At 38.8% G+C, this 21,713-nt stretch overlaps 1 protein-coding gene across 7 annotated transcripts in view; it reads right to left on the bottom strand.

Moving 5' to 3' along the window:
- Nucleotides 1-21,713, bottom strand: part of nup93 (nucleoporin 93) — a 180,020-nt gene that overhangs the window by 7,994 nt on the left and 150,313 nt on the right. For all 7 annotated transcript variants that reach the window (XM_059992664.1, XM_059992667.1, XM_059992666.1 and 4 more), the window contains 6 exons: nucleotides 20,066-20,192; nucleotides 14,053-14,125; nucleotides 13,922-13,966; nucleotides 11,343-11,459; nucleotides 9,880-9,998; nucleotides 6,701-6,818 (listed from right to left, as the gene is read on the bottom strand). In XM_059992664.1, the coding sequence (XP_059848647.1) occupies nucleotides 6,701-6,818; nucleotides 9,880-9,998; nucleotides 11,343-11,459; nucleotides 13,922-13,966; nucleotides 14,053-14,125; nucleotides 20,066-20,192 (599 nt within the window). The remainder of the gene's footprint in view (nucleotides 1-6,700; nucleotides 6,819-9,879; nucleotides 9,999-11,342; nucleotides 11,460-13,921; nucleotides 13,967-14,052; nucleotides 14,126-20,065; nucleotides 20,193-21,713) is intronic.

The raw sequence follows: 21,713 nt of genomic DNA, 5'->3' as shown, positions 1-21,713 counted from the left end.
GAATCTTTGTATAAAGTGAATGAATGGAAGAACAACACAGTAATTCAATCAAAGTGCATTATTTGGGGATTACAAACAAACTGAAACAATCTAAAAATAAAGAACATAGCGGCGAGGAAGTCCACCCCTCCTCCAAATGACCAGGTGCTGTGTCTCACCATGGCCGATGTGAGAAGAATCCTGTGCAGGGTCAACCCACAGAAGGCTGCTGGAACAGACAACATCCCTGGTAGAGTGCTCAGAGGATGTACTGACCAGCTAGCAGATGTTCTCACTGACATCTTCAACATCTCCCTGAGCAGTGCCACCGTTCCAACATGCTTCAAGGCTGCCACCATTGTTCCCATGCTAAAGAATTCTTCAGTGCCTCAATGACGACCATCCTGTTGCATTCACATCCATTATCATGAAGTGTTTCGAGAGGCTCGTCATGAGGCACATCAAGACCCTGCTGCCCCCTTCACTGGATCCCCTGCAGTTTGCGTACCGTCCCAACCGCTCAACAGACAACGGGCTGTGTGCTCAGTCCACTGCTGTTCATTCTGTTGACCCACAGCTTGAACCACATCAAGTTCGCCAATGACACGACTGTGGTGGGTCTCATCAGCAAGACCGATGAGTCAGCTTACAGAGAGGAGGCACAGCGGCTAACAGACTGGTGCAAAGCCAACAACCTGTCTCGGAATGTGAACAAAGAGATGGTTGTTGACTTCAGGAGTGCACGGAGCAACCACTCCCCACTGAACATCAACGGCTCCTCGGTAGAGATTGTTAAGGGCACCAAATTTCTTGGTGTTCACTGGTGGAGAACCTCACCTGGTCCCTCAACACCAGCTCCACAGCAAAGAAAGCCCAGCAGCATCTCTATTTTCTGCGAAGGATGAGGAAAGTCCATCTCCCACCCTGAATCCTTATCACATTCTACAGGGGTTGTATTGAGAGCATCCTGAGCAGCTGCATCACTGCCTGGTTTGGAAATTGCACCATCTCGGATCGCAAGACCCTGCAGTGGATAGTGAGGTCAGCTGAGAAGATCATCGGGGTTTCTCTTCCCGCCATTATGGACATTTACACTACACGCTGCACCCGCAAAGCAAACAGCATCATGAAGGACCCCACGCACCCCTCATACAAACTCTTCTCCCTCCTGCTGTCTGGGAAAAGGCCCTGGTGCATTCGGGCTCTCATGACCAGACTATTTAACAGTTTCTTCCCCCAAGCTATCAGACTTAATACCCAGAGGCTGGACTGACACCAACTTACTGCCCTCTACTGTGCCTATTGTCTTGTTTATAATTTATCGTAATGCCTGCACTGTTTTGTGCACTTTATGCAGTCCTGGGTAGGTCTGTAGACTAGTGTAGTTTCTTTCTTTCAGTGTTGTTTTCATGTAGTTCAATGTAGTTTTTGTACTGCTTCATGTAGCACCATGGTCTTGAAAAACATTGTCTCATTTGTACTGTGTACCAGCAGTTATGGTCAAAATGACAATAAAAAGTGACTTGACTTGACTTGACTTGAATTTCAAGTGGGCAATCCTGCTAGTGAAAGTCTGCCTGAGGAACTGCAGCTTACATTGAACAGTCTCTGTATACAGTGACACCATCAGAACGCCGAGGAATTACAGGATGGCCATGAAATGGACTGTGCAATGGCCCCTAGCAATTCAAGTGAGGATGATAAAGAAGAAATAATAAGATTGACAGCTATGTCAGAGCTTGCTCCAATAAAGACAAGGGAGTGACGACACGTAGGACTGAAGATGAAACCAGTTCCAATCAATGTATTGACAAGCTAGTGGCAGGTCCATCAACTATTGCTCAATCCCTGAAGGATGCTATGCTGCAGGATAGCAATTGCTTAGATGACCTGTGACTCTTACTGAAGAACAGCTGAAAGCTTTTCCAGCTTTAAAGGTGACATAAGCTCCTTTCTTTAAAAAAGGAAGACATCTCCTTTGTCCAAGAATGAAAGGCCTCATCCTGAGAGCAGATGCAGCAGAGGTGGAGGAATTGAGAGAAAGGAATAGCATTTTTGCAGGAGACAGGGTGGGAGGAGGAATAGTCTAGGTAGTTTTTAAAGAAAGGGGCTTCCCTTCGTCCACTATCAACTCTGCCCTCCATCCGTCTCCTGTATTTCATGCACCTCTACCCTCACCCCATCCCCCTGCCAGCCCACCAGGGATAGAGTCCCCCCGGTCCTCACCTATCACCCTACCAGCCTACAGATCCAACGTATAATCCTCCGTAACTTCCACCACCTCCTCGTGATCCCACCACCAGCCACATCTTCCCCTCCCCCCCACTCTCGGCTTTCCGCAGGGATCGCTCGCTACGTGACTCCCTTGTCCATTCATCCCCCCCCCATCCCACCCCACCGACCTCCCTCCAGGCACTCATCCCTGCAAACAGAAGAAGTGCTACACTTGCTCCCACACTTCTTCCCTCACCACCATCCTAGGCCCCAGACAGTCCTTACAGGGTCCTTACACCACTTCACGTGCGAGTCAACTGGGGTGATATACTGTATCCGGTGCCCCCAATGTGGCCATTTATACATTGGGGAGACCTGCCGCAGACTGGGAGACCGTTGTGCTGAACACCGGCGTTCAGTCCTCCAGCAGTGGCAGGATCTCCCTGTGGCCACACACTTCAATTCCACAGACCACTCCCACTCAAACATGTCTGTCCGTGGCCTCCTCTACCCTCAAGATGAGGCCACACGCAGGTCAATGGAGCAACACCTTATCTCCCACCTAGGTAGCCTCCTACCTGCCGGCCTGAACATTCAACTCACAGACCTCCGTTGATACCCCTGCCCCCCACCTTACCCCCATCCCTCTCTATTATTTTAGTCTGGTTCTCTTTCTCTCTCTTTTTTCCCCCCTCACTATAATCTCCCCCCAGCCCTACCTTTCTTTCTCTTTTATTTCCCATAATTCTCCACTTTCCCCCAGCCCATTACTTCCTAGCTCTCTACTTTATCCCTCCCCCCACTTCTTATCCCCCCTCGACCATCCCATGTTACTTCACTCCTGATGAAGGGTTTTGGCCCAAAATGTCATCACTACCTCCACCCATAGATGCTGTCTGGCCTGCTGAGTTCTGCCAGCTAATATCCACTCTGATTCTTGATGTAAATTTGGAAACTTATGGAGACAAAGAATTTCTTACAGCTGTAGGAAGCCCAAATAAGAATGGTCAACTAGTACAAGAACTTATGGATGTTATACTTCTACTGTCAGAAGTTGCCACGTTAAAATGTAAAAGTTACTCCAAAAAGACTACAATGGAAAGCTGTGAAGATGTATTTAGGGGATGAAATTGCAACAAAGACCAAAAAAAATTGAGATAGAAAAAATACCAAGAACATATACAGTGAACCCCAGACAAATGGAATTATGAAAACTGTACCACAGATGAGCATATAAAATGCTTGGAATGCTCTAACTAGGAAAAGTGGTTCTGGATGGAGAAAGGTTGGACATTAAACAGTGATGGACTATAGAGATATGGCACTAGTTACAGATTGGTTACCCCAACTACTGTACATTGCTTCCTTATCTGCCACAGCAAATACACTCCTGAGGACACAATGGAGCGCAATAAAGACCGACAGATTCCTCCAATGGTGGTGGAATCCAAAGTTCGGGACATAAGCTTGACAAATGTTTTAAGTATGTATGACATGCCAGAAAACAAATCCTGGATCAGCAGAGAAGCTATTAAGTGCTCCTGCCCCATTTGGTCCATTTTTACATCTGCAAGTGGACAAGATTTCTTTACCAAAGTGTCAAGGATACTCAGTCTCACAAGTTTTCAAGATGGGTAGAAATTATCCCAGTAAAGGTAGACATTGCCACACACACATCAAAAAGTCTTGATCAAAGACTACATTCCTAGATGAGGATTGCCATGTCACATCAACTCAGACTAAGGAACACATTTCACTGGCAGTGTTTGTCAACTGATGAACACTGAACAGGCTTTCCATTGTCCACATCACCCAGAGACAACAGGTGACGTTGAACAAATGAATAGAACCATCAGGCAACGATCAAGTATGAGAAAGGAGCACCACGGTCTACAGCTTTTCCAATGGTCTTGATTAGCACCAAAGCAACCCCAAACAGGAAAAATATCCTAAGAGCATTCAAAGTGGTAACAGAATGTTTTGTGTTATTGCTGGGAGCCCTTGATCTCAGTGAGGCTGATACACACAACATGGAAGACAGTTTAGTTAACAATTGTGTGAGATTTACTCAAGTTGTACAGTCTGTTTCTCAACAGGTTTCTACCGCTTGGAATGCTCCAACAAAAGGGGGACACGCCCTGATGAAGAAACTGTGAGCTGGATGGGAAGGTCCTTACTGAGTGCTGTTAACTACTGACTTGGCAGTGAAAGTAGAAGGTAAAACTAAGTGGATGCACACCAACTACTGCAGGCGAGCTACAGTGGCAGCCAGTGAGGACCACAAGCACTGTGCAGCCGGAAGACTTCAAGTAAATCAACAACTAGTGCGCATTATGAAATTTATTCTATTATTAGGTGTTACATTTTTGCCAATTTTCTCCACTCACAATGTGTAGTTGAGATGACCCAATGTATACTTGTGAGCATCACATGAATTTACAGATGCTGTTAATGACTCTAGCTGTTGGGTGTATCAGGATATACAGTTCAAAATATTCACCAATGCTAAACATTCCTGCAGATTCAGAACAAGCATGTGTCCTCTTTCTTAAGTTCATTATCATAATCCAGCAATGGTAGTGTTCATACTACGCCTACGATTCATTATTCCCAAGGGAGACCTAAATATACAATGATCATTCCTCCCACATAGCTCCTTAAACTGGAACATTTACGTAATAATAATCAACATGATTTAGGGAATACCACATCTGATTCTATTGATGTCTTATCCTGGGATATTTCTATATCCACATCTAATGTTCATGTCAAATCTATTAAATCTTCTCACATGTTCATTATGAAAGATACTTTCTTTCAGTCAAGATGGCTCTGGTGAATGATTCCTTGGACGACATCTTCCAAGTTGTCAATCATTCCAGTTTTTCTATGTCTTCCACTTATTCTTTTCACTTTAACTTTGTCTTTGACACTCCTGGAGCCTGTGATTTACAGTCAGTAGTTTGATCGAGTGAGCTAGCACTCTGCTGTCGCTGAGAAAACTCCGGGAAAGAAATGCGAGTACAAACTACCACGAGGAGAGGCTCAGAGACATGGGGCTACAGTAAACTACATTTCTCACCAATTACAGTGCTGAGGAAGACTGAAGCATCAAGGCAAATGCAGAGGAGAACAAGCAGCTCTTGGAAGGTTACTGGCTTGAGTCACTTCCCTCGGAGATGTTACTGAAGTTCTGAGGTTTATGGATTGGACCTCTCAGTTCTATGTTTCTTTCATGTTCTTGCCCTTTCTTTCTTGTTGCTGATTGGCAGGCTGGGGGTTGGGCATTCTCTTAGTTTTATGGGAGTGAAACATTGGGGAGGGGGGTTGGGGTTTGCACATCTTTGTTTACTTTTCTTTTCATGCCGATGGGGGCGGGTGTGTGTGGGAATTGATGCCTTTCTTTCAACTAGTATGGCTTTCTGTATTTTATGACGATCTGGAGAAGACAAATCTCAGAGATTCTGCATATATATTTTGTGTAATAAAATGAACCTTTCAATGGGTTCAAACAGCACCATACCTGCAGGCAGGGCATAGTTTATGTAATTGCACTCTAAATTGTCCTAAATGGAATAGTGACTAGAACATTCATTATCGGTCAGAAAAATATTACAATTCAACAAGACTCCCGTCAAATAATAAGAAATGGTCAAAGTTCATGGAACAATATGTACTTTGTATTGTGGAAATGGAGTCTACACTTCTCTGCCAAGTAATTGGTTACAATCTTGTAATATAGTATATGTTTTTCCTGCAATGACGCAAACACCTTAACTTTACCTATCTGAGTCTAAAAATAAAGGAGGTCATTTTGCATCAATTTATGGTGCTGCAAAAGAGGATACGAGAGATTAAAAATGTTGCTGCCGCCTAATAAAGGGGAAGCAATGACACTGCTAAATTGAGAAAAGTGACAACAGACATGGCATTAGATCGTCTCTTAGCAGTTTTGGGGGGGGGGGGGGGGTTACATGTACAGTTATAAGCAAGGTGTGCTGTATGTACATACCGAATAATCTGAACATTTAACTAATTTGGCTGATCATATTTTTAAACCAGCAGCTAAAATACATTAATGTAATGGATGGGATTTTTTTTTTTTGATTGGATTTATTCAAGTCATTGGTTAACTTGGTATTGGAGTAAATTGAATGAGTACTTTGTAATCAGTTGTCTCTTATCTATAAATTTGAATGGAATTTTCCTCATCTCAGTAGTATAAAAACAGCTATTTTATATTGGCTTCAGTTTTTCTCTCTTGAAGTAGGAACCGTTTTGTTCCTCTTCTTTTTGTTCTATCAACTCTTAATAAAATGATCATGAAGCAAGTTCTGGGCCTTGTTTCAGGATTCTAAAAGAGCCTTGGATTAAACATCAGAGTTCAACGCAACCACAAGAGTACATGAGCATGAACAGTCTTGAGATTTGTTTCTGGAAGGAATACGACAATGCAGGGAAATAAAATTTACCACCTTTTAATGAAATGAAAGTTTAAGTAACTCACATCAATTGCTCTGTCAATGTTGCCAGAATGGTACTCATCGAAGAAGGTAATCAGGTCCAGCAGAAGGTAGAAGGTGCTGTCAACTGACTTGGCAGCAGCAACTCCTTGATTGCGATATCTATCACAAAAGACAAAAGATATCCAACAGAAATAGTACCCAAACCAGAGTGACGTGGATTTCTTCAGTTCATTGATAACTGTGCTTCTTCAAATGCTTGCTTAAATCCAAATCCTTGCCCCCTCATTTCATTAATTTCCAAGTTTATTACCACTTCAGTCCAACCTTCTCCTTTCTCAGAATTTCATCACCTGCTCAGAACATCTGTCCTTTAGTCACTCAGATTCCATACCCTTCTTTAGGGTTTTCGGGAGACCTATTTTAAAGTTGCCATTGCCTTTTCTAATATCTCCTTTTGATTTGGAAGCTCTTTTCATCTCTGAGGAACCTTGGGAGATGAGGACAATGTTTTTAAACAGAACCTTATTCATCTTAAAAGAGTAAGCTTTACTTGCCACCCTTTGAAAATGTCCTGTCACTCTTGTTCATGATGAGTTCGCTCCATTTCACAGATTCCAGTTGTCTCACCAACAAGTTGTTCCACCCACCGCAGATATTTTCCCCCATCACTAACTGCACTCAGCATGAAAAAACTCATCTTCATAACTCCCTCCCACACCAGTAAATGTCTGAGGGTCTACCGCTTCTTCCTTGAACAGAAACCTAATCAGTTCTCCTCAGTCAATCATTCAATAATTCCTTCAGCTCCACTCATATTCTCCAGATCCAAAGTGTAACATGGAAATGTGTAAGGGCCAATCTGGAACTACGTTTCTATGGGATAAACGGAACGCTTTGTTTCAGTCCTACTGAGGCTTTGTCCCTTATCTCTTTCTCTGGTACATCAACCTCTGTACCAACATTGCCACCTGCACTCATGCAGAGCTTGACAATTATCATTGCCTTTCCTGCCGATTCCCAACCCATGTTCAATTGCACGTGGCCCATCCAATTTGCAAATTTCTGCAGTTGTACTGTGGAAAGCATTTCATCTGGTGCAGAGATGCCACTGCACAAGGTCAGAAAAAGTTGTAGGAAGTTGTAAATTTAGCCGTCATGGGCAGTAGCCTCCCCAGCATCCAGGTCCCCTTTACAAGGTGATGCCTGAAAAAGGCAGCATCCATCATTAAGGATCCCCATCCCTTTTCTCATTGCTACCACCAAGGAGGAGATACATGAACCTGAATACACACACTCAATGTTTCAGAAACAGCTTCTTTCTTTCCGCCAATTAATAGACAATGAATCCATGAACACTACCTCAGGATCTTTTTGTTATTATTATATATTTCAATATAATGCTGTTGCAAAGCAACAAATTTCACAACATATGCCAGCAAAATTAAAACTGATTCTGACTCCTCCCTCCCTTACCTGTCCTTAATCTCAGAGAGAGTTTTGCACAAACATACACTACAAGTAGTGACTATCAAGCTATCTGGTAACACTTCTTCCTTCCTTACCTCTCATAAGGTCTCTATTCTATTTCTTCACCCTGTCTTCCTCCCCCTCCAAAGCAGCCATCTCCTTTACATCTGCTCCAATCAAAAGACATCCTACACTGTTAAGATGTCATCCTTTTTCCCGAATCACTGTTTCCCCTTGACCATGATTGACAGAACTACTGACTCAATCTCATCTATTTGACACAACTCTGCTCTTGAGCCCTCTTTACCCCAGAAAGGGCTAGGATAGGCACCACTGCTTTTCACCCAACAGTTTTTCTTTATTTAATCACCCCTCACAATTTCCTTCATCAGCAATAAGATTCTGACCCAGTACACATCTTCCTTTCAACATTCAGAAGGGACCATTTTGTTCACTGGGACTCTCTTCTATCTCCATCAACCATTCCCCTTCTCATGGTACTTCCCCATGCAAGTGCAGGAAATGCAATACCTGCTCTTTTCCTTTTCCCCTTCCTGCCATCCAGCTGAAGACATGATTCACGTGCATTTTTTTCACTCTAATGCACTGTTTAGTAGTCGCAATGTAACACCCCATCATTGGAGAAACCTGCATTCAGTGTGCAGTAGGTATTCCAAGCTTTGTTGCCTGGGTGAAATCTCCATTTCACTGCCATTCTCATTCTGCCTTACTCTGCTGGAGTGCAAGCTAGAGGCACAGTACCTCATCTTCTGTCTAGGCATGCTGCAGCCTTTGAGACCAGGTATAGTAAATTCAACAGGTATTTTTCTATCAGAATTTAAGTAGCCATTTCTACTATGGCTCATCCATTTGTAATACTGTCTCAGGTTATTACTCTTCTTTAACATGCTTGGGCGATTGGGCATTTCGCAGTCTTTATGTCACTTAGTTTGTATTCTCTCACTGCCCTTAATATCAGACCTACCCACCAGATGACATCACTAACAGCTTATCCCCATGGGATCCTTGGTCTCCATCCCTCATCAGAGATTCACTTTGCCCCTCTTCATGCCTTCTCAAACTTCTGTAAGATAAAACTATTCTTTTTCTCCATTCTTTTGCAGTTCTGACAAAATATCGGCAATCTGAAAGATTAACTTTGATTCTCTTTCCAGATGCTATAGTCCAGGTTGTTGGTATCATTTTTGGTTTTTGTTTCAGATTTCCAGCATAAACAGTGACTCATAAATAGCATATGCTATTACTCTCTCATCCTCAGTGTTACTAGTGTGAATTATTTGAAAACCAGTCAATTAAAAGCAGGAAATTTATTGTATTATTTGGGAAGTCAGAATCACCAGATAACCTCCAAGCCAGCACATCCATCTAATGCTTTTTACTGATTACTTAACTTGCACTAAATTTCAGGTCTATTTTATAAAAATATCGATTATTAGCAAGTTCATGTAATGTTTACAAGCTGCTCAAAATGATTAAACCTCAAGAATTCCAGCACAATCCTCACAAATTTGATTCGATGCAAATGACACATCTCACTGTATGCTTTAATATTTCAATGTACATGACAAATAAAGCTCAGTTCTAATCTTTAAAAAGAACAAGCAAGGCATTTGCAAGATAACAAAGAATATACACAATGCATGAATAAATAGATAAAATCTAGCTGTTTCCATTTATCTTAATCATGAGGAAAGGTAAAGACAAAAAATAAAGCAGGACCTGCAGTTCATACCTCTCAGCTATAGAAAGTGCCATGTTTTTCAGTCGCTCTTTGTTAGACTGTGGTGCACTGATTTGTGGTATCACAGGACTCAATAATTTGTTCATCAATTCCAAGACCTTATCTGGTTTCTGCAAAAAGAATGCCACTAAAGTATTAGTCTACAGATTATTTGAATTTCTACATACTAAAAATCACATATACAAGCAACCACACCTGGCCCTAAAAAAAGTATCTGCTACAGTTGACAAGTATCATGATATTTGGGGATAATAACAAAAACCTCCCTTTTGACTATTCACAATTCTGTGAAGATATGAAACAAATCTTGCAATCTTAACATTCTATACCTAAAAATTTGCAAATGTTAAAACTTGCTCTGGAGTTTCAGACAACAGGAAGATTTCTGAACAGCTGCAGAAATAATTTTCTTTTAAAGTCAACAGAAAAATGGATGTTCCAGCAACAGCCTCCTGCTAATCTTCAATTCAGTGTCATGAAAGTTCTCCTCATGGCTGTACGGTATGGTCAACATACAGAAATGGTTCCTCTTCAGAGTATGGACATGCACTGATAGCTAATGTGACTCCATGACCCAAGTGGCTGAGTGGGAATAATTCAGTATACTGATTTTGGAGATTTCTCTCCCCGCCCCCCCGCCCCACTCCACTTGCTTGGTGTCCTCAGTGATCTCCATCCTTGCACTTTTGTGATGTGAGAAAAGAGAAGGGAGAAGAATGGTGAGTGAACAAGTTCATTTCAATCTCACCATGACACAAGCCAGGAGATGAAGCAGAAGTGAATTGCGATGATTCTGTTCACTAGAGGGAGGATTTAGCATGTTACATCAGCAGAATAGCAGGTGCAAGATTGGGAACTGGGTATGTGGCGAAGCACAAAGTAGAGATCCCCCATCTATCGATACCCTGTACTGAACCTCCAGAGGCTGTGTTATAATAATGACACCACTGTCTGTTGGCCCCACTATACCAAATGTAAAACATTGTTTAATTTATGTCAGGTCACACATAGAGCTAACTGCAAAGTCTTCACTTTAGTAACCAAAGCCTGAAATAATAGTTAGCGTTTCCATTCTTTGTTAACATTTTTTAAACTTTCTTGGCAAAAGACACTCAAGCAGCCTAATAAGTGAGCATATTTACCAATTCAAATGAGTGAAAAGCTCTTTAATCATTATTCATGCTACTCTAAAGTTCGGGTTCATGCAGGTCAGTTTTTATTCAGGCCTTAAACCTGAGATGGTAAAGCTAGATTGTCACACCCATTAAAGTTAGGTGTTGCTCAGTAAATTCCATTTGTAAATTTTATACAGTATTTAGTTAAAACAAATTATCAAAATGATTTTAATGAAGTTAATAAAATCTCTACCATTCCATAAGTCCATAACTTAAACATAGTTTGGAATAAAGTGTTAATCCCGCCCACAAGATGATGCTTAATAGTTGGTTGCTTACCTTGGCCAGATCATAGAGCTTTACAGCCTCTTCAAACAAGCCCTTACTTTCAGCTACTAATGCCACCTTATTTATTACAGCTTTGGTGTTTTCAGAAAACTTGTCAATTATGCCAGGCTGGTCAGAAAAGAATAGTTTTAGTCAAATAAATGGGATAAACATCTTATTTGCATTGTATACTTACAAACCTTCAGTGAAATTTTCTATGGCATTCTAAGTAACAATTTATTACAAAACTGATAATGAATGGCAACCAAATACGGGAAATGAAAATATTGTGGGAAGTGCACCACACAGTGCACTCTGAGAATAGTGTTTATATATACTCAGTGGCCACTTTATTAGGTACACCTGCTCATTAATACAAATATCTAATTAGACAATCATGTGGCAGCAACTCAATGCATAAAAGCATGTAGACATGGTCAAGGGGTTCAGTTGTTGTTCAGACTAAACATAAGAATGGGGAAGAAAGGCAGTCTAAGTGACTTGGACTGTGGGATGATTGTTAATGCCAGACGGGGTGGTTTGAGTCTCTCAGGAATTGCTGATCTCCTAGGATTTGCACGCATAACAGTCCCTACAGTTTACACAGAATGGTGCAAAAAACAACAAAACATCCAGTGAGCGGCAGTTTTGTGGGGGAAACACCTTGTTAATGAGAGGTTAGAGGAGAACGACCAGACTGGTTCAACCTGACAGGAAAGCAACAGCAAGTCAAATAACCATGTGCTGCAACAGTGGTGTGCAGAAGAGCATTTCTCAATGCACAACATTGAAGTGGATGGTCTACAGCAACAGAAGGCCACAGTGGGTTCTACCCCTATACCTAATAAAGTGGCCACTGAGTGTACATATTGAAGAACAGTGAGCTACATTCTCTCTTAGTGATCACTTGGTGCTACAATACTCTACTGAAAAAAGTGAAAATATTCATTCACCTCTTGTAAACTTTATTGATTACATGTCATAAATCTATAGCTGGTTAAACAGATCCATTTAGCTCCAGAAATTGGAGGTAGAGCTTACTACTCAATTAGCTTTACAGTCATTAGTTTTGATCAAAGCATTACCTAGTTTCTATTTTTAATAAAAAGTAAATTCTGCAATTTTATGCCTCTACTGTATTAGTGCCATTTGAGGCCACAGCCACTCTATGCCATGTCAACTTTCTCGCTTCATCTCTCTCATTCTCACTGAAGAGACGGCAGCAGCACTGTATGGTGGTGTGATCAGCTTGTGCAGGCATGGGTAAACAACTGGGCAAGTTTGTGGGTGTTGTGAGCCCCCCCCCCCCCCCAAAGGCTGTGACAAGTTAGTCTATTCTGCCAGTGAGACACATGACAGACTAGTGTGACTAACAAATTAACACTAGTAATACAAAATAGGAAGCTACTTTTCCACAAGTTTGTTTGGCATATCCATGAGTCAGCTGCAACTTTTTGTTTTGAAGTTCATCCTTAAGATCTCAGACTGGATTCTGAAGTTGTGCAGTTTACCAATAAAATGTATTAGGGAACTTTAAGAACCTCACAGGGATACTTAAAACAAAAAACTCAAACATTAGCTGTGAAGGTAAATACTGCTTTTTGAGAACTACATTGACTCCGCTTTGAATTCTTTAAGATTAAATACATTAAGAATATTGTTTCCATGTTTTTCCCTACTGCGGTCACTTTGCTGAACAGTTAACTGCCGGTTAACTGTCGGCTAACTATTACTTGGATTGCACTACTTGTATGTATAATCTATATTTTCATTTATATTTATCATCTTATGAGCAGAGAGACAACATCTGCCGGAAGTAAATTCCTTGTATGTGTACAGGTACTTGGCGATTAAAGTCTGATTCTGATTCTTAACGAAGAGATTGACTTCATCAACAATAACTATTCAAAAATAAGAGAATTCCAACCATGATTGTCCATCAGCACACAACTGATACTATTTTCTGCAGAGCTTATCAATTCTTGCTTGTCTCCTTTGTAAGAAAGTGCTTCCTTCCGTGCTACTGATACCTCTAAGGAGCAAGGCTCAAACTGTTCCTTTGTTAAATGGATTCACATAGCAAAGGACAGGCCAGCAGAATTCAAAGATTTGGTCTCTGATCTATGCTGTATTAGCCAATCTTGAGCTTTAACTGCAATATGCTTTAAGGATTGTTACTTCCCTGTTAGAAGTGAGGGATAGGATGGGATTACAAAAGGGCAGTTGCGATAATAATAACGATATATGAAATTATGGAGACTAGAGAGGGACAACAAATAGAATTGTTTGTAATACTATGGTGGCCAGATAATCCTCTGTCTTTCATTGATTAGGAGTTCCCAACAACTTGGGCGTTATTCTTTGGTTGCTAACATACCGGAAACATACCTCAATACCTACCTTTAGAGGGCAAGAAGGGAGAAAAAAGATACAACTAAGGCAATCTGGAATGAAACCTTGGTTTTGGAAGCTGCATTCACACCTGCCAAGGCACCCTCAGTGAAAAAGTAGCAAGAGTGCTTGTTGTTCAAATCAAACCTCTTCAAAGGAAGAAAACACCTTCATCAAAAGCAATGTTTATGGTGCCTCACCTTTCGACTGCCATCTTTCTCTAATCGTCCAAGCAGCATGTCAAACTAGAAATGAAAAGATTTTAAAATTATAAAAGAGGCATCCAGCATGTGACATTGTCTGGCGGTATGCCTGCTAGAGTACTGCTTACCTCCCGACTTTCAATGACAAGCTCACTGACACATCGCATGAACATGTTTTCTCCTTGACTGTCAGTCTCATTTCTGTAAAAAGGACATGTAAACTGTAATAAATAGCAATCAAAATGTGGCAGCTGAATTCGAGAAAATGTACAGATTGCTTGCCTCTTTTCTCTTCTGAGAGAAGGAGGAAGCTCTGAAATTATTTTTTCTGGAAAAGTTTCAGATAGTGGAATTCAGCTGGTTGCATTCCGTCACCCTGCTTTTGAAAGTCAATGCATATCATTTCACTTACATGACTCAGAAGCTTCATAGTATTTCAGCAATATGAACTTAAACATTCATGAGATTTGCATGCAGTAAAGTATTGCCAGAAGTTACTATATTAACTTATAATGTTTATTGACAAGAATTTTACCATGAGCACCCATGTCATTTTTCATAATCATGAAAAGGTATAAATGATGTTTTTCTGTGATTACTTTATTAAGGAGATGAAGCACAAATTGGCCTTTCAAAATAAAAATACAGTGAGTTCCTAGTAATTGGGCCATCAGTAAATCAGGGAGCCACTTACTAGAGAAAACTCTTACAGAACAAAAACTAGAGAAAATACGAGGGGGGAGTTTCAAGATGGCGACATAGACATCTGCCTTTTAGGCGCTCTTCATTTTTTAAGCTATAATCACCCTTTAATCAAATCTTTTCGTACTTAATTACATGGGTTGATATTTACGATTTATTTCTCTTTTTAAAAATAACACTGGATTTAATTTTTTCAAACTTAAAATGTCTGTACCTAAGAAATCGTCTAAAGACCCTATAACTCTCGATGCAATCTCCAGTCTTCTGGATTCTAAACTTGCAAGTCTGGAAAACAAACTTACTGCGAAAATGTCGGAGCTTGAAGAAGTCGTTAAATCATTTGATATCAAGCTTCAATCGCAGGCAGCAGATATTGAACACCATGAAGAAAAGTTTGCGGCTCTTGACAAGATAATTTGTGAAAAAATACGTACAATCGAAACTTTGAAGGAGAAGGTACGGTCGACCACTAAAATAGTGGAGCAGTATAAGTTTAAAATCACCGATCTTGAAAACTGGTCTCGCAGACAGAATTTGCGTATTATTGGATTTCCCGAAAATGTCGAGTCTGGTGACTTAACTGAATATTTCTCTAATTTATTGTGGGAAATTTTTGGCGAGGACGCTTTGCGGGTTAAACCTACTATTGATCATTGAACCTACTACAGAGTTTCGAGATTTTCGGCTGCGAAAGACAAGCCACGAGCTGTGATTGTTCGTCTCCATTATCCTTGGGAGAAAGAGCTTTTAATTCGATTAGCTCGTCAGAAAGGTATGATTTCTCACAGAAGCAACAACTTTCGTATTGTGGAGGACTATTCATTCGAGGTAATGAGGGCAAGAATTGCTTTTAAACCGGTGATGGCAGAGATTCATTCGATTGGACTTAAACAAGCTTTAAGATATCCAGCGAATCTCAGAATTACGTTGAGCGACAACAGTCAGCGTTTCTTTAATACTCCGGAAGAAGCGAAGAAATTCGTTGAAGAATATCGCTCTTCTAGTCCAACTTGAACTAGGTGTTATGTATAAGAACTTTTGGAGAGAAGATGCCAATCGGTTTTAGGCTTTAACTTATGAAGCTGCGGTATAGCTTTTTATTTTGGTCTGTAGACCTGTTTTTTTTTATTATCATGATTTACAGATGCTTTTTTAACTTCACTATAATGTCTTTTTTTTCTTAATTAATTTTTTTCCCCTCTGGATTAGATATACATGTTAAGACTTTGTAATAATGATTTATTTTTTAAGATGTCGTTTCTTCTTCCCATAAGACTTTGCTTTCCATAAGCGTTTATTTGCCTGTATTTGAGAATGGGACGAATGTTTTGAATTTTTGAACATTTTTATATATATATATATATATTCTAGTGGTTATTGAACCCTTTTTAAATTTTATTTTGATAACCTTTTTTTTAAAAAAAAGATTGGTGAACTTACATTTATATTTTGTAATATGGTCCTTTCAAAATGTCGTTTCTTCTTCCCACAAGTCTTTGTTTTTGAAACGTCATTTCCTTATATTTGAATATGGAATCTTTTTTTAAAGGCATATTACACTATTTTAAACTTCAATGGTTATCCTTTTTTTTATTAATGATTTTTTGCTTTTTTATATCATTTTTTCATTTTGATTGATATATATTCTTTCTGTTTACAACCCTGTATTTATATCTGGGTGTTATATAGTTTCTCTTTTCTTTCTTTTCATGAAGTCACCATCTTGAAAATGGGGGTAATATTAGTGTTAGTTTGTGCGCCTGCCGCTTGGCTTTTTTTCGTGGGGTTGGGGGAGGGGTAGGGATCTTCTTTCACGCTTTTGCTTTTTATTTTTTTGCTTTTAGTTTATGGGCCGACTTTAAATTATTAATATTGTTGAGGTATAATGTTCTCCGGTTGCTCCTGAATCATTTTTCCTTCTTCCTGAATTATGGGTTATGTGTCTTTTTAACCTTTTATGATATACACAACTAATATTGGCATGATGGATAAGTCTATTAACTTTATCTCCTGGAATACTAATGGTTTAAATCATCCGATTAAACGTAAAAAAATATTTAAAGTATTCCATAGACTAAATGCTAATATTATTTTTGCACAGGAGACCCATATTAGGAGGGAGGATAATCAACGCTTTTTTAGGTTCTGGAAAGGTCAACAATTTCACTCGAATTGTACCGCCAAAATTAGGGGTGTGTCTATTTTTATAGACCCCTCAATTTCGTTTACACATCATGAAATTATTTCTGATCCACAGGACAGATTTTTGTTGATAACTGGTTCACTTCTTAATCGAAAAGTGGTTCTAGTTAATATTTATGCTCCAAACTTTGACTGCCCTGAATTTTTTAAACGTTTATTTACTTCCCTTCCTAATCTAAATGAATATATGTTGATAATGGGTGGAGATTTCAATTGTTGTTTGAATCCTTCGATGGATAGATCTAAACCCATTCGAATTCTTCTGAATAGATCAGCCTTACTTATTAATTCTTTTATGGTTGATTCGGGAATTACTGAAATATGGCGGTTTTTGAACCCTAAAGATAAAGAGTTTTTGTTTTTTCCACATGTATATCACAGTTATTCTAGAATTGATTATTTCCTTATTGATCATCGTTTATTAACAGATGTTATTGATTGTAAATATGATTCAATTGCTATTTCGGATCATGCACCTTTGAAGTTATCTATCAAGATTTCGGACTTTTCTAATAATACTAGATCTTGGAGACTTAACGCTACTTTGCTTCAAGATCCAGAATTCATCACCTACATAAAACAGCAAATTGACTTGTTTTTCTCAACAAACTATACAGAAGAGATTGACAGAGGAATACTTTGGGACTCTTTTAAGGCTTTTATCCGTGGACAAATTATCTCATATTCCGTCGGTAAAAGAAAACAAAGATATTTAGATATTGCTTTATTAGTGGATAAAATTAAAGAAATTGATAAGATTTATTCCGTGACTCCTACCAAAGAACTTTATAAGAAGAGAGTTGAGCTTCAAATGGTGCATAGCTTATTATTATCTTCTTCAATTGAGAATCAATTAATTAGGACCAGGGCTCAATTTTATATCCATAGTGATCGAACTGGTAAATTGTTAGCTAACCAATTAAAAGCTATCTCAACTAAGCGACAAATTATTAAAATTCGTAAACAAAACGGCAATCTGACTACTGATCATAAAGAAATCAATAACACTTTTCAAGATTTTTATAAATCTTTATATCAATCAGAATTTGATGGCGATCTGTCCATGATGGATAACTTTTTTAACAATTTGAATATTCCCAAACTGACAGATGAAGATCGTAGCTTGTTTGATGCTCCTATCTCTTTGGCCGAAATAGGAGAGGCCATATCATCAATGAATTCAGGGAAAGCTCCTGGTCCTGATGGTTATATTATAGAATTTTTTAAAACTTTTTTCTTCTTTGCTTTCCCCTTGGTTATGTGAAATCTTTAATGAGGCATTTGTTAAGAAGAGATTACCTCAGTCTTTTTATGAAGCTACTATCTCTCTAATTCTTAAAAAAGATAAGGATCCCACTTTATGTGCATCTTATCGCCCTATATCACTATTAAATGTAGACTCTAAGATTCTTACAAAAATTTTAGCTATTAGGTTAGAAAAGGTACTATCACAGATTATTTCAGAAGACCAAACTGGTTTTATTAGGAATCGGTATTCCTTTTTTAATATTAGAAAATTGATTAATATAATTTATACTTCATCACCCACAATTCCAGAATGTGTTATTTCACTAGATGCTGAAAAAGCTTTTGATCGAGTTGAATGGGTATACTTATTTAACGCTTTGAGATATTTTAATTTTAGTCCTAATTTTATATCATGGATCAAACTAATATATCATAAACCTGTTGCTTCTGTTCTTACAAATAATTACAGATCTTCTTTTTTTCAATTATCTCGTGGTACGAGACAAGGTTGTCCCTTAAGTCCTTTATTGTTTAATATTGTATTAGAACCTTTAGCCATTGCTATTCGTGAATCTCCTAATATTTTTGGTATTACCCGCAATGAGAAATTATACAAGTTATCACTTTATGCTGATGACTTGTTGTTATATATTTCTGATCCTGACAGGTCTATTCCCGCTATTTTATCCTTGTTGGCTCAATTTGGTAGTTTTTCTGGTTATAAACTAAACTTGGATAAGAGTGATTTATTCCCTTTAAACGCACAAACTTTATTGAATGAAAGGATACCATTTAAAGTTGTTGATGATAACTTTATCTATTTAGGTATAAAAATTACCAAGAAATATAAAGATTTATTTACATTGAATTTTTTACCTATGCTTCATCAAATTCAACAACTTACTACAAGATGGTCTCCCTTATCCTTATCATTAGTTGGTCGGATTAATGCTATTAAAATGATGATTCTACCGAAATTTTTATATTTATTTCAAGCTTTACAAAATTTTATTCCTAAATCTTTTTTTGATAACATTGACTCAAAAATTTCTTCATTTGTGTGGCAAAATAAAAATCCTAGGTTAAGTAAAAGGCAATTACAAAAATCTAAAAAAGATGGTGGTTTAGCTCTACCTAACTTTAGATTTTACTATTGGGCGAATAACATTCGTAACTTAATTTATTGGAAATCAGATTTGGATTCACCATTGTACCCACAGTGGGTAAATTTAGAATGCAATGATGCACAGGGATATTCTCTATTCTCCGTTCTGGGTTCTTCTCTTTCTGCCGATTTAGTTAAATTCAATAAACAGATATCCAACCCTATTGTTTCATATAATTATTACAGGCTTGATTGATAATGTACTATGTTTTCCTGTTGATATTTTAATAGGATATTGTTATCCTATTATTAATTCAATTTCAAGTCTAATGCATTTATAACCTATTATTATGTTATGTTTTTTTTTATATATATATCTGAAATTCAATAAAAAGATTGAAAAAGAAAGAAAGAGAAAATACCTGGGATTCCCTTTGTTTATTTGGGACACTATGCCATTTAACTGGAACAGGAGACCTTTATCAGGCAGCTTCCAACTAGTGTCAGTCACATTCACTTGCATGGTTGTTAGACACTACACCGTGCTTACAGCAAAGAGTTTATGGCATCTCCAAACTTGAATGCTTGAAACCACAATGAGCAAAATATTTCTGAATCGTCTCATTGCTAATTGGTTGCTAACCAAGTGAGAAAAATCACTGCTATTTAAGCACAAACACATACAACTGGTGCTATCTAAAAACTGTTCACTCTAAGTACAGTGTAGCGTCTAATGACTACACAAGTACACACAACTAACACTAATTAGAACCTGTTAGGTAACAGTCTCCTACTCCAATTAACTGGAATCCACTGTATTCTGAAGTTTTAACAGACCCTGTATCTGTACTTACTCAGATTATACAAGACATTGACAATTCTACCTGAGAAAATAGAAATACTGAAGAGCTTCTCTGGGATCAGTCGGCTCAAACTTTCTGGTGTACAGCATTAGCAGACGGATGAAATTAAGGCGTCGTATTGGACGGGGATCAGCACTGTCTTGACTCACTGTCAGAGATGATGAAACAGAATTAGTTTGTTAAGAACAGCTCAACAAAACAGTCAAAATGAAATTAAATTCTCTTTCACAAAAACAGATAGCATGCCAGCTCAAGAAACTTTGTGAAATGATTATGCAAATATGCCATAAAACACCATTTACCTCTCAGTCTTGGGAAATCAAACACAGGATATGTCAATGTAGCCATATTGAAAGATTAAATAGGATATCACTTGTAGCTCATGTTGTTTACATCCAAATGAATCGGATAACAATATAAAAGATCAAGATGATGTCCCAATAACTTGTGATAAAACACTATATTGTGAAATTTAAATTATAAGCAGAGTATTCAATTGATGACAGTAACAAGTATTGCTGACGAATGGAAAATAAATGACAAGCAATGCATTCAACATTAGCACTGATTACCTTGGAAAAGACCATGTTCAAGGCAGATTTGCTACAACTTTGTAGCAGAAGGAAGGTAGCTTCAACAAAGCTAGCAATAACATGGAAACATTCTGTATGTCTTTAGAATAAACAAGGCCACTTGAACAAAGATTCAAAGCTACTTTCAACTCCAAAAAGGCATTTCTCAGGATTGTACATTAAAACCAAATATTGTACAAAATCAAGCTTAAACTGGAACAGAACACTGTAGAGCTGCCATGTCTTGCAGCCCACAGGTAGCAAAGTGAAAACCTCCCATGAATACCTTCAATGATTACTACAGAAAGCACCTAAGGACCATAAACCAAACTACCCTCTTTCAACCATTGGGATAAGACCAATGGATGGATACATGTTCTCAAGTTAGATCCAGCACCCGTCATGAGCATCATACACAGTATCAATATCAACAAGAACATTCAGAAAATGCTGGATGAACTCAGCAAATCAGGCAGCATCTATGAATGAGAATAAATAATTGGTGATTTGGGCTGAGAACCTTCATCAGGACTAAAAGAAAAAAGGCAGTAGCCACAGTAAGGTGGAAAGACGAGTACATCTAGCAGGTGAAACAGGTAAGGGGAAGGTAGGTGAAGTACGTGTTGATGCAAGAAGCTGGAAGATGATGGGGGAAAAGGTAGATGGCTAAGTGAAGCAAAGGGAAAGAGGTGTGAGCTGGATGAGGTGTGAAGGAAGGCAATGGGAAGATTATGAGGATGGGAGAGGAGAAGGGAATGGGTGGGAGGAACATCAGAATGGGGGAAGTAAAAACAAAAATGGTGAGGGAGGTGGGGGAAAAGAACGAGGGATGAGTGGCTACTGAAAGCTAGAGAAATAGATGTACGTACCATCAGGTTGGAGTCAACCCAAATGGAATACAAGGTATTGCTACCAACCTGCATTTGGCCTCATAATGGCAGTAAAGGAGGCTGTGGACAGACATGTCAGAGTGGAAATGGGAAGTTGAATTGAAGTAGATGGTCACCGGGAGATCCTCAGTCAAGTTTATTGACATTTCGACCGTAAACTGCTGGCACAGTACACAGTAAAAACGAAACAATGTTCCTCCAGGACCC

Source organism: Hypanus sabinus, chromosome 17 (genome assembly GCF_030144855.1).
Source record: "Hypanus sabinus isolate sHypSab1 chromosome 17, sHypSab1.hap1, whole genome shotgun sequence".
NCBI classification, from domain to species: Eukaryota; Metazoa; Chordata; class Chondrichthyes; order Myliobatiformes; family Dasyatidae; genus Hypanus; species Hypanus sabinus.
Note: the sequence above shows the minus strand (reverse complement) of the source record. Positions and strands in the feature narration are given on the sequence as shown.